This window comes from Lepidochelys olivacea, assembly GCF_965140295.1.
Source record: "Lepidochelys olivacea isolate rLepOli2 genome assembly, chromosome: 3".
Lineage (NCBI taxonomy): Eukaryota > Metazoa > Chordata > Testudines > Cheloniidae > Lepidochelys > Lepidochelys olivacea.
Window position 1 is genome coordinate 116,360,183 of NC_140413.1, and position 18,314 is coordinate 116,378,496.

At 42.6% G+C, this 18,314-nt stretch overlaps 1 protein-coding gene across 1 annotated transcript in view; it reads right to left on the bottom strand.

Annotated features, from left to right (window-relative positions):
* Positions 1-18,314, bottom strand: part of SYNE1 (spectrin repeat containing nuclear envelope protein 1) — a 503,778-nt gene that overhangs the window by 236,085 nt on the left and 249,379 nt on the right. Inside the window, exons 56-60 of the mRNA XM_084624934.1 lie at positions 13,370-13,506; positions 7,229-7,406; positions 4,981-5,163; positions 2,817-2,960; positions 2,312-2,467 (exon numbers count right to left, since the gene is read on the bottom strand). Coding sequence (XP_084481060.1) covers positions 2,312-2,467; positions 2,817-2,960; positions 4,981-5,163; positions 7,229-7,406; positions 13,370-13,506 — 798 coding nt within the window. The remainder of the gene's footprint in view (positions 1-2,311; positions 2,468-2,816; positions 2,961-4,980; positions 5,164-7,228; positions 7,407-13,369; positions 13,507-18,314) is intronic.

An 18,314-nucleotide genomic window follows, 5' to 3' on the forward strand; every position in this document is an offset into this window, starting at 1 on the left:
CAACATCCTTCTTGAATTGTGGACACCAGAACTGGACATAGTATTATGTCCAGCAGCAGTCACACAAGTGCCAAATACACAGGTAAAATAATCTCTCTACCTCTACTTGAGATTCCCCTGCTTAAGCTCTTTTGGCCAGAGCATCACATTTGGAGCTCAAGTAATTATCTGCTCCCACCACAAAACTTTTTCACAGTTACTGCTCCCCAAGATAGAGTCCCCCATTCTGTAAGGATGGCCTATATTCTCTGTTTCTAATGAATAAATTTACATTTAGCCATATTAAAACATGTAATGTTTGCTTGTGCCCAGTTTACCAACTGACCAAAATCGCTCTGAATCAATGACCTATCTTCATTATTTCCCGCTCCCCAAATTTTTGTGTCATCTGCAAACTTTATCAGGGATGATTTTATGTTTTCTTTTGGGTCACTGATAAAAATATTAAATAGCATAGGGCCAAGAGCTGGTCCCCGAGGGATCCACAGGAAACACAGCCCCTCTATGATAATTCCCCATTTACAATTACATTTTGAGACCTATTAGTTAGCCACTTCAATATATACTATATACAGAACTAAATACAAAGAATTATTAAAATAATATTAGATACTAGGGCTTAACTCCATAAAAATAGGTATACTTCATAGTCTATCATCCTTCTAGAGGAAGGACATAAAACCTGACTTTGTGGACAGTAAATTCACCCCTTAATTTCAGTACTATCTTTAACTTAGCCCATTGGTCTATGTTCTGAAGTGTCATATGGCAGAGAGATTTTGAGTAGTTAATGGATCCCAAATGGCACATAATTTCTCATTTGCATTTGTCTCACTTCAGTTTCCAGCTATTGTTTTTTGTTAGGCCTATTTCCATTTTCTTACACCCTTTTCTTCCACATATGGAGCTTGCCTTACCTTATCCATATCTTCATGGCCTCAGGACTGAATTATTTCAACACACTCCACACAGGGCTGCCCCCAAAGATCACTTAGGAACTGCAGGCAGTACACAGTGTGAGCACACGCATCTCACAGCTCTGTGCAAGCACTGGTACCCTGCTGATGCTTTGGGTCCAGATCTTTGGGATTGCCCCGTATAAGAAGGTACATAGAGCCAGGGTGTGTGACATGCCACAAACTCCCAGTCTCTGATTTTAAGATATGCAAGGAATTCCATTAGTTTCAACTTGTGAGAATTTCCCCATACTCCTTTTCCCTTCCTTTGTTGTTTTTTTTTTTTTATCATGAGGAGCGTGATATGGCCCTATATACAATATTTTTGTATATTATATGACTATATGTTTCATATTTCTCTATTTGTGTACACTTAGTTGACAAATTAACAAACTAGTCATTATTAAAAATAGAAATGAGATACTTTATTAAATGGTCTCATATTAAATGGTCTCCAATAACACACTTCTAATATTCATAATTGTTTATATTACAGTAGTGCCTGCTTGATCTCCAACTGAGATCAAGGCCCCACCATGATAGGCATTGCAGGAGTGATATAGTCCTTGTTCTAAACAGCTTACAATTCAAATAGGCAAGGAAGACAGAAGGTAAGAGGGGAAAGGGAGGCACACAGTGGTGAGCTGACTTGCCCAATGTCACACAGCACGTCAGTGGGATAGATGGGAAAAAGATGCAGGTCTCCCAGCCTCAATCCAGTGCCCACTACAGAATGCTACCTCGCTCTGATAACTCAAAAGCCCCTAACAGCTAACAAATGCTTTTTAAAAATGCTGAAACCAATCTACCAACTTCTAGACACAGAAATTCATAATGGAGATATTAAGCTTTAATATGAGGACTGGTTAAGTATTAGCAACATTTCAGTATTGTGATTCTGTATAAAATACCCCCAAGTTTTGAAAAATAATTACCGTACATGCTCCTGGAGATACTGATTATCAAACTAAATTATCCTAAATGCCATAAATCATGGCTTGCTTTTTTCATTCAAAACATCCAAATTTGTTTCATTTAAAACATAACTCCCCGCAAACGACCATTTTTTGCGGGGGGCAGGGAGGAGGGAAGGAATTATATCCCACGTATGTGGACTCTCAGTTTCTCTTCTCAGACCAGTGCATTGGAAAAAACAATTTGCGCAGTGTTCAATCAGGTAGACGATCCACACACACCTTTCCCCTCTATACCACAAGCCTCAGACATAGGATAGAGCAGACATACCATACAATACAGCAGCAGGACAGTTGCGATATTTCAGAATTCAACCATTCGTTTTCACTTGTCACATTCACAAGAACTGCTGGAAAGCGCACACAGTGGGGGTGCATTACCTTGGTTAGATTGCTTAGAGCTAGGTATTGAGAAGATAGCTGAGACACTCTGCGCATAAAGCTTTTGCTGGCAGCTTGCTCCTCCCACAGCTGCTGAGCTTTTTCTTTTAGCCTGTTGAGCTGAGGCTCGTGGCAGCTTATTTCCTCAAGGACAGACTGTAAAGCACAAGCATGTTACTATTAAGTGCGGGTGCAAAAGAGCAAGCAAAAAAGAAAGGAAGCAGCCCTGTTAACATGGAAATTCATGCCCTGGCCATCAGCAAGCATCTTAAAAAAAGGCAACAGTTGATCATTTTGTGCATGATACAGACACAGAAAGGAAACAACACATGTCATCAAGAAGTGCTGAGACACAAAATCTGCCTGAAGATTGAAGTAAGCCCCAAAACTGGATGCGGCCTTTAGCTGGAGATCAGGGTGCCAGCATGATCAAGCATTTATTAGGAATTCATGACACAGGAAACCAGGCTAGGGATGGCTGGATGTGTTTTTAGGCCCTTATCACCTGTAACTTTTGTTGTTCTTTCCTCTTTGCAGGGAGGTCATGCAGTCGACTACTGCTTTCTTGCATCATCTTCTCAGTTGTGTTCAGCCAGTCCTGGAGAGGCTCAGCACTTGCTTCAAAGTCCTTCATCTGGATCTTTAAGTTCTGTGGAGACGTGATGTGCACATTTAAAAAAAAAGTCAGTGCATGACTAAGTTTGCTGCAATGTTATTATGCAAACTATAACCCAAACCCAGAGGTATGCATACACAGGTATGCTAAGGTGTGAAGGGTTCATTTCAGCTCTGCTTTCTCTCCCACCCTGCACAAATGATCAGGAGGAAGGCTACGTTTGGGATCCAGAGTGGGAAAAATGATTTTAAAAAGGACATCTTCACAGCCAAGAGCTTAGCTGAACCATTACTTTCTGATTGTAATTTGCTTTACTTTCAAGTCCTTACAAATAAGCCTTTAAAAGCCCTTGCTGACTGCATATTTTTCCTGTGGACTCCTTCCATTGGCTGAGAGGAGAATATCTAAAACAATCAATGTGGATGAAAAAGCTCTAACCAGCATAATTCAAGTAGTTTAGTTTTCTCTAGTTTTTTTTGACTAATTTTCTTTTCATTCACTTCAGAATGAAAGATTTAGGATATGGGACTGAAACTTCTGGGTTTAGAAGGATTAATCCCCGTCCATGTGAGAACAGCACAGGATGCGTCCACTGTACTGCGTGACATCTCCCCACACATCCACTCTGAGACAAAGAAGCCTAAATCAGTGTAGCTCCATTGTCTTTGGTGCTGATTTACAAGAGGTGAGGATCTGGACCAAAGAGTTTCCTACATTTCCTATCAATGCAATTTAAAACTGACCTAAAAGATATTTTCTGTCTCAACTAGAAGTTAGGGGCTTGAAACTGGAATCACTGGGAGAGATTTTATGGCCTATGTTATGATCATCCAGTTTTAAGTTCTGTGTCATGGCCCCTTCTGGACTTGAAGTATACTGTGTTAGAAAATAAACATCTTTCATAGAATCATAAAATACCAGGGTTGGAAGGGACCTCAGGAGGTCATCTAGTCCAACCCCTGCTCAAAGCAGGGCCAATTTTTGCCCCAGATCACCAAACGGCCCCACAAGGATTGAACTCACAACCCTGGGTTTAGCAGGCCAATGCTCAAATCACTGAGCTATCCTTCCCCGGGATAAAAACTATGCTACTTGAATAAGACCTTTTGAAAGGCGCAGACTACTGTGGTGTCACATTGTATCTATGATTAAAATATTTGCTTGGGTAAATCTTAATTACGTTTCAGTGGGACAAACTTGGTCTAGTGATTGCATGAAGGCCCAGATTCTGATAGCAAGGTACTATTAAACACGAGTAAGACTATTTGAGCTGGCCCATTTAAATCCGTCGAACTACTCATGGAGCAAGGGTATCAGAGTCTTGCACTAAAACAGTGTATTTTCATGCACCTTAGCTATTTGGTGTATTGGATGAAGCTCAAACTGCTGAGGTTGAGTCAGATTCCACCATCCTCTATCTTGACTAGCACATCACTATGTGAGCTATGATATTTAAATTAATGGGATGACTTGTTTGGTAAAGAACTACTCAATAGGAGTAAGGGTGACAGAATCTGACCCTCTGAGCTTAGCCATTTTCCAGTTGCATCATTTAGGGGCACTTAGAACTAGTTATCATAGAGCCATAGATTCCAAGGCCAGAAGGGAGAACTACATTATCTAGTCTGACATACTGTCTATCACAGGCCACTACCACCACCCAGCATCTGTACACTAAATCTCAACCAAAATTAGGCCAAAATATTACAGCCCACAGGAGATTAAACTATTATATGTGATAGGCAGAGAATAGGAGGGACCGAGACACAATAATACCCACTTAAACCCAGCAAGTGACCCACACTCCATGCTGTTGAGAAAGGCGACTCTCCCATCCCCCACAAGCCACTGCCAATGTGACCTAGGGAAAAATTCCTTCCTGATGTCACATATGGGTGATCAATTAGACCCTGAGCACATGAGCAAGAACCAGACAGCAAAGCTGACCTTCCTCAGTAACAAGAAATGTAAAGCACTCAGTCTATCAAGATGCATGTAATAAGAAAAGAAAAGGTTTCTATTCAATCCATTTCCTGTTTGACTGGCTCCATACCTCCAAAGCAGATTCCTTCTGGTGCAGGGTGGAGAGAAAATTTTTCCAGTCTTCTTTAGCAGTAACAACTTTGGCCTGGATAACTTTAGCCTTTTCTTGGGGCAGAATAGTGCTCAGCAATTCTCCCTTGAACACCACAATGTTTAGTTTACGCTGGCCATTTTCACTTTCAGATAAGGATTCCTTGGCAAAAGAAATTAGCCAATTAGATAGATAATGTTATAGATAATGTGCAGAAAGAGTTTTCACAATCACACCAACTCATGTTTGTTTAAATGCATTCCACTTTATACCCAGTAAAAATCAGAGGCTTTAGGGACAGCAACAACCTAGACCAGAGGTACCACGAGCCTAAACGAAAGGGATACTAACAAGCTCGGACTGTGTGAGAATTCATAAAATGACCCATTCTTTACTGGGATAGGATACCGCTTTGAAAATCTCAATGTGTTGCAAGAAGCAATATTAGGGATTCAGTAGGTGGCAGGTAGACTTTGCTCAGAGTAGATATTGAACGAATACCCAGGCATGGTGGTCTGAGTTACTTTGCTACTGGAGAGATCATCTTTGAGGTGACACATACAGTGTAACTCACTTGGAATCTTCAATAACCACATAGGCCACATAACCCTGCTATTCGGGACAAACGCTAATTGTGGTAGTTACATTCTCCTTAGTTACTTCCACAATTCAAGGTATTCTGCACTTCATGGAGCTATTGCATAATGTGGATATTTCAAATTCCACCTCAGAAGTACCTGTATTTCAGTTATGGGTGAAATTTCTGTGTATAATTGTAAAAGTATTTTGTGAATCTTTGGATTGAAAGGAAATATATAACTACAGATATTTATTATGATGATGATCAGAATTGCCATAATATAAAGCTTCTGGTTCACAATTACCTTACCAAATTACTTCCAGATTAAGTTATGGGCTTAATGCAAAAAATTAATGGGTGAAGTTCTGTGTTACACAGGAAGTCAGACTAGATGATCAGAATGGCCCCTTCTGTCTCCAAAATCTGTGAGTGAAAACCTAGCCCCACTGAGGTCAATGGAAGTTTTACATTATGAACCTATGAATGTTTACTGACATCAAACAGGCTAATGGATTCCTAACTGTTGGAGGGATTAAGGAATGAAAGTGAACGTGGTTTCTTGAGAAATGCCAGGAAGTATGAGCAGAAGTTCTTTTATGTAGAATGTGTATACTGTGCACAGCAATCATGAATTTATGCAGAAGGTGAGCAAATGGTTATTTTAATCATGCAAGGTTTTCATGATGAATAAAAATTGCTTGTCACTGCTTGAATGACAAATGGGCTGACATTTCTGTTATTCCCAAACATCATTACCAGAAACAGCCAAATAATTTTCTCCTAAAGTGGGATTCCTTCGATGAAAAAGTGGAGACATTAATCCAACATTAAGCAAAATTTTAAGTACAATTCCAAGGGGAAAATTATCTCTTTTGGGACTTGGAATCTGCAGATAAACTATTGAAGAAGGATTAGTATTACCTTTAACTGAAAATATACAAGTTAATTGCCTGCTGGCATGTTTGTGGTCCTTTACTTACATTATAAAGATTATATTCATACATGATGAAAAGTTTGCAGAAACTATTACTTTGAAATAGTTTCAGGAACCACATAATGGTCTTGCCTTCCATTTTGTATTGTTGTTTTACAAACATTTTCCTATTTTTAAAACATATGTTTCCTCTGTGTCACTGTGTGAAAGACCCAGATGGATGGAGGAAACTGACTATGAGTAGGTCTAAATTTAATCGCACAGTGTGACTGTGGCTCAAGCTGACATACCTGAGCTAACATTAATTTAGCTGGCTTGGGTCCCCAAATGGTGAAGCTCTGGCAGAATGGGTTTCTGCGCAGGCTGAACAAGCCTATCCAAAACCCTGGATAGGTCACTCCTGCACTACTGAGATTTGAGCTAGCTAGAGTAAGGTTTGCTCAGGTCTGTGAGTTTGGGCTGTAATCACACCCTGTGTTTACAGTATAGACATATCCTACAATGTGGAAAATAGTGAAAATGGCTATCCACAAAATAAACAAACCAAACAGAGAAAAAAAATAATTCTCTAGTCCTTCTCACTTATAGTCATAATTAGTCTTGCTGTAACAACAGTAAACTAAAAATAGTAAGTAAACAAAATTCAGACAGATGTGTTGGTTTTAAGCTAATCATGTCCCTCTTAAATCAGTATCTGATTCTGGTGCAATTACCTGTATTTTCTGTAGACTTGTCAGTGCTTCATTGATATTTTGAGGCATGTCAAAACATTTGGCAGTGGTGATTTTTGAACTGACCAGCCACTGTTGGAAGTCCCTGAAAGCTGTCCGGAATCTCTGCTGCAAAACCTGCTCTTTATTCTGACAGCCCTTTGAAGCTTGTAGACAGAGGCTGAGTTTGTCATTTTACAGAGTTAAATGAAAACAGGGGGGGATGGGAGATTCAATTAGATACAATGAAATAGGCATTTCCACAGGTATTACACTAAGACTCATATTATATATACTTTGAGACTAAAAGCAACTGAACAATTTGTTTAGGGTTAGATTGTGTTCTTATCTTATATGGCCACGGGGGAAAAAGCCACCACCTCCTGCAAAACCTAACAGGTCTAGAGTGCATACTTCCCACCACCAAAAGCAAGTAAGAGGGAGTGAGCAGAGCCTTGGCTCCACCCCCAAAGTGCACCGGCCAGCAGAGCTGAGCCAAAGTGAGAGCGGCCAGGGAGGAGGGAGTAAAATGAGCAGGGAAAGAGCTGTTGCAACTTAATTCCTCCCAGGAAAAAAGGAAAAGCAGGGGAGGAATTGTGATGCTGAGTCACAGATTTTTCCCAGGGCTCATTCTGATGAGTAATACCCTTGCTAGAGCTGGGTGACTTTTTCCACATGAATAGTTTGTTCACCAAAAAAAAAAAATAATGAGATTTTGGTAGATTAGAACCTCTTCATGAATTCAACAGCAATTCACTAAGTAGTTTTGGCCACTCCCCCCCCCCAGAATTTAGGTACTGTTTACAAAATGGCCAGTGGTGATGCTTCAGCCATCCTTATAACTCTTAGCTAAGTGTTCAAGGCACTCACTTGGCATGTGGAAGACCCAAGTTCAATTCCCTCTGTGATGGGGAGTCAAGTTGGGGTGCCCCCGTCAGCCTATTGCTGGCTTTGTACACCCTATCGTCAGGATTCCCTGTTATGTGGGTGATTTCGGCCAAGTGGGTCTCGGCCCTGACAGGGTCACTTAACCGACTAGTCCATGGTCTCTGAGCAGACAACAGAAACAAACAGCAGGGGGGACAGGCAATAGTACCTAGCAGCAATTGGGTTGCAGTCCCTGGGCAGGTACATAAACAGTCTAGGGCCCTGCAGCCCCCAGCACTTGGTGAATTAGCCTCCTGGGCACAGCAAAGCAGCAATCAGGCTGCAGCCCTGTGGTGGCGCAAAACAGACAGTCTGTAGGCCTTACTTCCCTCTGGGCTGGGACACAGAGCAGGCAGCAGCCACTTCAGCGGCTGGCGACTTGGCTTCCCTAGCAGTCTCTGCTGTTGGCAAGTCACCTGGAGCGTAGTCCAGGTCTTCAGGCTCTACCACCAGGAGCGTCGCAGGAACTGGAAGTGTACATCCTTCCTCCTCTGGCGCCCACCCTGACTGAGCTGGACTGACTCCTTTTATCTGGCTTCTTCACCTGGAGCATGCACAGCAAGGGAAAGGGGGCATGGCCGCCTGGGCCCACAATGATTGGCACGCCCCCAGCGGCGAAGTGTGGGATTGGTACACCCCATCACACACCCTACCCCTCAAGTCCAGATCAGACAGTTGCCCCCCATCCTGTCCTCTCCTCCCTCCCATCCAGGAAAAGAAGTCAGCATTTGCGTGGGCTTGGTCCAGGTGGTGAAGTACCTCAAATTGGTAGGGTTGGAGGGCAACGTACCATCTCATAATCCTGGCATTAGTTTTCTTTCCATAGAATGGAGACATCGCAGGGATGCATGACCTGTGAAAAGTTGGAAGGGATTCCCCAACAGGTAGTACCATAGGGCTTCAACAGCCCATTTCACAGCCAGCCCCTCTTTTTCTATTGTGGAGTAGCTTGTCTCGTGATGGAATAACCTTCCACTCAGATAGAGCATCAGGTGCTCCTCCCCCTCATGCTCTTGCGACAGGACTGCTCCAAGGCCTACCTCTGAAGCACTGGTCTGGAGTATAAACCTTTTTGAAAAATCTGGGTGAAAAATGACTGGCTCCTGACTTAACCACCTCCTCAAGGTCTGGAAAGCGTATTCGCAGTCCCTAGACCACTGTACTCTCTTGGATTGAGTTTTTCATCAGGTCTGTTAGGGGTGCTGTTAATGTGGCAAACGCTGGAAGAAAACGTCTGTAGTAGCCGGCCAAGCTCAAAAACTGTCTCATCTGCCTCTTGGTTGTGGGGGTTGGACAGTCTCTCAGGGCTTAGACCTTATCCATGAGTGGGCACAGCTGCCCCACCCCACCGTGTATCCCAGATATGTTACCTCCTTTTGTTCTAGGTGACACCTGGAAAAGCCATATTGATGGCCAAACCCTCCAAGGGCTTGCAGCACCCCAGTGAGATGTCTAAGATGGTCATCCCAGCTGGTATTGTATATCACTATATCGTCGATATAGACCGCTGCATATTGCTTGTGTGGCCGCAGTAGCTGTTCCATAAGCCTCTGAAAGGTCACAGCGGCCCCATGTAGCCCAAATGGCATGGTCATAAATTGGAAGAGGCAGAACAGTATGGCAAAAGCTGTCTTCTCCTGGGAAGCAGGTGTCAGGGGAATTTGCCAGTATCTCTTTGTTAGATCGAGAGTAGATATGAGCTCGGCATTCCCCAACTGTTCCAGAATCTCTTCTACCCATAGCATAGGGTATGCATCAAAGCAGGAGATCACATTTACTTTTTGAAAATCTATGCAGAACCTTGTGAACCAGTCTGGTTTTAGAACAGGACTTCTCCACTCACTATGGGACTCTTCCATGACCCCCAAGGCTAGCTTCACCTCAAGTTCTTCTTTGACGATCCCCCGCATCTTCCAGGGCAATGACCGGTGATGATCTCGCACCCTCTGTCCTGGGCTTGTAGCTATGTGATGGTATGCCATCTTTGCCCATCCGGGATGGGGTGATAGAACAGCTGGAAAGGACTGGGTCAGTCGTTGCAGTTGTTGTCATTGTTCTTCATTGAGCTCCTGCCCGATGACCATTGCTGTGTCGATGGGGGTGGGGGGTTCAATGCGTCTGGTCCTAATTCAGGGTCAGCCAGGTAAGGTGCAATTACATGCCCTTCTGGGCCCTCCAGGCCTTTAGAGGTTGATGTGGTACACTCTAATATTGTGTCACCATCCTCGTAATCTACCAGTCTCACCCTTCGGACCACTTCAAATGGTCCCTGCCATTTGGCTAACAGTTTGGACTCAGATGAGGGGAGTAATAACAAGACACAATCACTGGGTTTGAAGGTCTGGAGATGGGTGCCCTGGGTGTATCTCTGTCTCAGATCTGTTAGGCTTTCATTAGATTATCGTGGGCAAACCCTCCAAGCCTCTTAAGGTACTCCCGCAGCTGTAATATATATGGAACTGACCCGGTAACTCGGGACTCTTGTTTCTCCCAGGTCTTGTGAAGGAGGTCCAGGATCCCCCTGGGTTGCCTCCTGAAAGACAGTTCAAATGGAGAGAACCCCTTAGACACTTGGGGTACCTCCTGTATTGTGAACGGCAAGTCAGGTAACAGTTTATCCCAATGTTGTGGGTCGTCCTCCACGAATTTACAGAGCATTGATTTCAAGGTCCCAGTAAAACTCTTGACTAAGCCATCGGTCCGGGGATGACAGACAGAAGTCTTCAGGGCCTGGATGTTTAGTAGCTTGCATAGCTTCGCCATTAGTCGATATGAAAAGTTGGCGCCCCAATCTGTCAGTATCTCTTTTGGTATCCCGACTTGGGCAAACATTTTCAAGAGTTCCTTTGCTATGACAGTTGCAGTCGCAGCCTCAGGGTATCAGGTTTCATAGTCTACCACCACCAATATGTAGCGGAACCCCGAACCGCTCTTCTCGAAGGGCCCAATTAGGTCCATGCCTATCCTCTCATATGACACTCCTACCACTGGGTGGGGGGTCGGGGCGCCTTGGGTATCCCTCTGGGACTGGGCCTTTGGCTCTCTGGGCAGTAGACACACAAGTCACTCTCTTCCCTATGGATGCCGGGCCAGAAAAACCTAAGGGCCACCTGGTGTGGGGTCTTCTCTCACCAACTGCAGCAGGTCACGCCGGAACTTACATGGCACCAGTGTTGGATCACTTCTTGCGTTTGCGGGTTCTTGGTCATCCAGTAAAGGTGTTCATTGTGGACCTCAAAGCGCGGTCCCTGGGGTGTCTGTGGATTGGCATCCCCTTCCTCCTCGGTTGGGGTCAATTGCTCCCACACACGACTCAGGGTGGGGTCTTCTCTTTGTTGTCTCAGGAAGTCCCCATCAGTCATTCCCACTTCACTTCCAGCATCTCCCCTCCTGCAGGGCATGGTCCGGGGCCTTCTGCAGGGCAGGAGGGTCTCTCGTCTCGTCCTTCTTCTTCCTTCTGGCCTAGGAATCCCCTCACCCATGACCACTGGTTTGTTTCTGCCAATGGACGGCGCACCCATTCTTGCAGGATCTCCCTAAACCAGGACCAGTCTTGACCACTGTTCCCCCTAAGCTGTGCGCGTGCACACAGATCTTAAACCCCGCACACATGGCGAAACACCGCGCGCACTCCGACTTCAGCGGCTTCTTTTTTTTTTTTTCTTCGGTGGCGGCACAGAAGAAATTTTTTGCACACACAGCCTGTTAAAAATTAGAGGGAACATTGGTCTTGACCTAGGACTACGGGATATGCCACCTTTTTGTCCAGACCGACCCGGTATGTCTCCTTGAGACTGCTCACCGTTAGCTTTACCTTAGTGGTGGCGGATAGTTGTACATACCTGTGGATGTACTGAAGGTATATAGGACTTCTGTCCAGTCCAGCGACTTCACCAGATTGGCCCATATGAGAGTCTGGCTGCAACCCAAGTCAATAAGACTGGACACTGGAGTGCCACTGACCTGCATAGGAACTATCAGTTTTGGTGAGCATCTTTGCCAGGCCCGAGAACCTGCTACCCAGACCTGGCCATAATTGCAGTCCATGAAAGGTCAGTGCCATCTGAAGTGTCCCTTCTGGCCACACTCATAACATCGACCCTTCAATGTGTCGGCCTCGGAGCTCTGTGGCGCTGGCCCCAGCCTCCAGCTTCCCTTCCCTGTTTACCCCATCACCCTGTTGTCAGAATTCCCTGTTAAGTGGGTGATTTCATCCAAGTGGGTTTCGGGCCCCCGACGGGGGTCACTTAATGAACTAGTCCGTGGTCTCTGGACGGACAAAACAAAACAACCAGTCTGGAGCCCTGCAACCTCCCAGCTGGGCCAGCAGTGGCACTTGGTGAATTAGCCCCCTGGACAGGGGAAAACATCAGTCAGTCTATGGCCCCTCGGTGGGGCAAAACAAACAAATAGTCTGTAGGACTTACTTCCCTCTGGGCTGGGACACAGAGCAGGCAGCAGCCTCCTCAGCAGGTGGCGGCTTGGCTTCCCAGCAGTCTCCGCCATCGGCAAGTCTTCTGGAGCGTAGTCAGGCTCTACCGCTAGAAGCACTGCAGGAACCAGCAATGTACGTCCTTCCTCCTCTGTTGCCCAACCCAACTGAGCTGTGCTAGCTCCTTTTATCTGGCTTCTCCACCTGGAGCATGTGCAGGAGAGGAAATGGGGCATGGCCACCTGGGCCCAAAATGATTGGTCTGCCCCCAGCAGCCCAGTGCGGAGTTGGTACACCCCGATACACCCTCTTCTGCCTGATGTGAAAAAGGGATGCGAACCTGGGTCTCCTACCCTGCAGGAGAGTGTCCTAGCCATTAGATTATGGGATATTCTCTCAATCTCTCCTGTGGAAACTTTCCCACTTTGTATAAACAATTAAATAATCATTGAAGCAGGGATTTGAATTCGATTCTCCCACATTTTTGGTGAGTGTCCAAATCACCAGGCTATAGAGTTATTTTCACTCTCTGTCTCTGGCCCAATGACTATCTGTTGTCATTCACAGTGCCAATTCTTAACCATTCAAAGCTGAGTCTTATGACTCAATCAAGGCCTTAAAAAAATAATTGGCAATTTTTTCCAACCTTTATTACCATCAAGTTTAAGGCAATCAGTAAATAATCCACTGTTTACTTGTGAATTTCTAACTTATGGTATCCTAGATCAAAATGTATATGTTACACACACAGAGTATTGTTTAACTTATATAAGATGAATGCTTACCTATTGTACTCTTTAATTAACCCTGAAACTTTTGCAGAATAGGTACTCAGATCCCTGGAAAATCTACAAAGGTCATTTAATTGAGTCTTGAACTCTTCCGTCATATTCTCTGCCTTTGTTAGAGCATCCACTGTTTCCTGGTGGGGGGGAAAAAAACACTCTGAAAAGAACTGAAATTGTGACTGTTCAATACTGTTGTCAACTAATTTAGATGAGGTGTGCCTTACATTGTTTGTGCTGTGTTAAAGCGAGATTGTACTATTACTCAGAAAAATGGGATGTGTACCTTTTTCTCAGAGCTGTCACTTTTAAATAAACAAATTAATAAAATCAACACAGAATAATTTAAACGTTAAGATGGGCAAAATGTTTGGTACTTCTGCAAAGAAATACTGTCATATACAGTTCTTTTGTAAGATCTGGCCAATATTTTCAATTCTGGGTGCCTAAAAGAAGGCTCCCAAAATCAAATTTAGGCACCAAAACAGAACTTGCCTGATTTTCAAAGGTGCTGTGCACATCCTGTTTCCATTAACTTCCAATGGGATTTGCAGGTGTTTAGCACTTCTGGACAGTCAGCTTCTACTTAGGTGCCTAAATATGGATTTAGGAACCTAACTTTAAGTATCCATATTTGAACATTTTGGGTAAATTTTTCAAAAGCACATAAGCGAATTAGGAGCCTAGGCTCCATTTTAAAAAATTCCTAAAAAGTCACTTCTGTAAACGGGACTTTGGACACGCTTGAAAATTTTACCCTTTGGCTAAAATTATTAGGGCTGAGAAAGTACTGGAATTAATCTGAAAATACTGACCTGAATTCCAAAGCAAATTTCAATTCAGCCATGTTCATTACCCAACCATGCTCATCTTCTGAAAATATTTTAGTGTTCAAGTTTTTCTGTGTGTGAATGCTTACGTAAATTCTGTTTTTTCTCAAATATTCTCCTAAAGCAAATTTCAAAGTCTACGTCTGACTTTAATAATTGCAATATATTTTTGTTGGTAAGTTGCCTAAACCACCCCATCAGAGAATAGAAACAATACTGTCTAATTTATGTAAATATGCATAAGCAGAATGTGTGATGAATGTGGGGTGTTTGGTCCAGGTTATTGATCTGTAACCCAAAAAGTGATAGATGCATTGGACTTTGAAAGGGAAGCAGAGTTTCACCACCTTAACCCACAGGCCACACACAGTGACAAGACTAATGATTACCATTCACTGAGAATGAACGCCGTGTCAAAGTACAATGTCACAGTGAGTAGTCTTAATGGCACTAGCCCACTCTCCTGGTCAGGCCGGGGAGGAGTTTTTGAGAAACCCTCAGACTCACAGGGGAGAATGTAAGTGTGTTCTCCCTATAACTTTAGAGGAAAGTCTATCTAACTTAGCTAGTAATGAAGCCTAAACTTAGATGAGGCTAAATATGTCTGAAGGCTGTCTGCTGATTAAAAAAAAATCTCTTTTTCTCTACAGTTTTGTTCCAACTGCTAAACCAAAATACTTTGGTTTAAAGAAGGCTGCTGACCATTTTATTACTAGCCACAAGTTGCCGAAGGGAAGAAATGCAGATGCATGAAACCCAGTCAAACCCGCAAGACGATAAGTAGTTACTGGTCTAAGAGTGAAAGAATCATGTGATTCCACCCCAACACAGGTAAGGGCAAGAGGCCTATTATGTGAGGGGTGCCCTTAGCGAGACCAGATATGGACAGAGGTGCAGGTACATTCACAATATTCTCAATGGGATATCTGTGAACCATCTGCAAACCAAGAATTACTGCTCAAGAAATTAGCAAGTAGTTTAAACTACCAAAAAAAAATAATTTGACAGTTTTACAATCTATTTGTGGACAATTACAAAGATAAAAAAGGCACAGCTCTTTGAATAGGTTGTTTACTGGGCAATATTCACTAAGATGTAATAAAACTAAGAAGCTATTCAAAAGTCCAAATATATAGATCAGCAGTAAAAGATGTCAAATCTTTCATATATCTGCAAGACTCTAACAAGCCAATTGACTGGCTTGGTAGAACAGCATATGGACAATAGCCAAGCAACCTGCGGTGATAGCCTCCTTTCTAATCCCTTCTTACCAAAAACTCTATCTGGATGGTTGTGGGTGAGTAAATGAAGATTTTTACCCTGTAATGTACTGTAAATTAGGAAATTCAAATATATTACACATATTTTTAATAAAGGCTGAACTGTCAGGAAAAGCCTTCTAGATTTTAGAGAAAAAGAAAACCACAAAATCCTGTTATCTTAAAAAAAAAAAAAAGTGGTTTGATCGCTCACCAGTACTTCAATGTAATATTAAGTTTAGTGAAACCTGTTTATAATTAACTTGGATACAGTGAAACTCAGCAGAATGACTGTCCAAAGGCATTTCAATATCGTGTGTGTACAAAACTACAGCTCTGATTATTCTGAAACTGTGAAAAACTGACTTCACCACAGGAAATTTCCACCATATCTTTAACTAACCTACACTATTTATGCCAACATTACTGGTTATATCTGCTCTGAGTCACTCAAACACCAGTAGATTCCACAGTTATTAAGACTGAAACTCCCAAATTGTCAATGATGTTCTAATACCAATATAATATTTGAATTAATTTATTTATTTACACACTGGTAATGTTGCTTAGAAATGAATGTAAGCTTATTTCTTTTAGCTATCATGCTACACTAAAATATGCAGAGGACATTTTCTAGCAGTAACAATTATGCCATCATAATACTGATTGCTTACATACAGGATTTCTCAAGTTCTACAGTGTAGGACTCACTATTCTGAAATGTCACAAGTACTTCTGAAAAAAGAATATTTACTACAAATGCCCTGCACTTAACAAATCCATGTTTGAAGGAGTTTTTATTTTCAATTAACCTACCACTACCACCACTGAAAGATCTTTATAATAGCATACTATAATTTCACACACAAGCTGTCCAAAATGCAGAAACCTGGGGGTTTTTTTAAAGTGCAGTTATGAACTGAAAGAGACTATACCAGTGGTTCTCAACCTATTTACCACTGTGGGCTACATATGCAGCTCTCTCTGTGTTATGTGGCCCACATCCACACAGTATATATATTACCTTTATGGCCCTGAGGATGTCACATGGGGCGTAACTGTGTGCTGACTGGGCCACAGGTTGAGAACCACTGAACAATAGATACCTACACAGTATATATTTAAATAAAGCCTGGCAGAGCCAACACTGCTCTGGCAGTGAAATGGATTTGATTCTGGATCATATATCAATAGAATTATTACATAAGTTCTAAATGTGGGATCTTTTATTATTGCTATTGCCTAAGGAACACAGCTTGACTTTGGGATACCAGAATGAGCTTACAAACACTAACAATTACGAAAGATATTTTAATTCTAAGCACACATGACAATCGAGTCAATGTAAGACAACAGAAATGGAATTGCTGTCATGTCTTTTTTATGGTCACAGTATAACTTCAAAGGAAGTCCAAAATGGTTGGATCATTATTAAAAATATAAGAATGCCCATAATGGGTCAGGCCAATGGTCCATCTAGCCCAGTACCCAGTCTTCCACCCGTGGCCAATGCCAGATGCTTCAGAGGGAATGAAAAGAACAGGTAATCATCAGGTGATCCATCCCCTGTCGTCCATTCCCAGCTTCTGGCAAACAGAGGCAAGGGGCACACAGAGCATGGAGTTTGAATCCCTGACAATCTTGGCTAATAGCCATTGATGGACCTATTCTCCATGAACTTACCCAGTTCTTTTTTGGCCATCACAACATCCCCTGGCAACAAGTTCCATTGCTTGACTGTGCATTGTGTAAAATAATACTTCCTTTTGTTTGTTTTAAACCTGCTGTCTATTAATCTCATTGGGTGACCCCTGCTTCTTGTGTTACATGAAGGAGTAAATAACACTTCCTTATTCACTGTCTCCACACCAGCCATGATTGTATCGACCTCTACCATATCCCCCCCTTAGCCATCTCTATTCCAAGCTGAAAAGTCCCAGTGTTTTTAATCTCTCCTCATATGGAAGCTGTTCCATACCTTTAATCATTTTTGTTGCCCTTCTCTGTACATTTTCCAATTCTAATATATCTTTTTTGAGATGGGGTGACTAGAACTGTATGCAATATTTAAAATGTGGGCATACTATGGATTTATATAGAGGCATTATGGTATTTACTGTCTTAATAGCTATCCCTTTCCTAAAGTTTCCTAACATTTTATCTTTTATGACTGCTGCTGCACATTGAGCTGATGTTTTCAGAGAACCATTTATCATGACTTCAAGATCTCTTTCCTGAGAGGTAACAGCTAATTTAGATCCCATCATTTCGTACGTATAGTTGGGATTATGTTTTCCAATGTGCATTATTTTGCATTTATCAACATTGAATTTCATCTGCCATCTTGTTGCCCACTCACCCAGTTTTGAGAGATCCCTTTGTAACCCTTCGCAGTCTGCTTTGGGCTTAACTTAACCTTGAGTAGTTTCGTATTGTCTGCAAATTTTGCCACCTCAGTATTTACTCTTTTTTCCAGATCATTTATGAATATGTTGAATAGGACTGATCCCAGTACAGATCCTTGGGGGACTTTTACTATTTACCTCTCTTCATTCAGAAAACTGACTATTTATTCCTACCCTTTGTCATCTGTCTTTTACCCAGTTCTGATCCATAAGAGGACCTTCCCTCTTATCCCATGACTGCTTACTTTGTTTAAGAGCCTTTGGTGTGGAACCTTGTCAAAGGCTTTCTGAAAGTCTAAGTACATTATATCCACTGGTTCACCCTTGTCCACATTATTAATTTTCCTTAGGACTCCTAATTTTCAGTACACAGGTTCCTACTTTTTACTATAAATTAGATTACAAAGTAGAGGCATACGCAGTAAGACTTCTGTTTTTCTGCATTCTACAT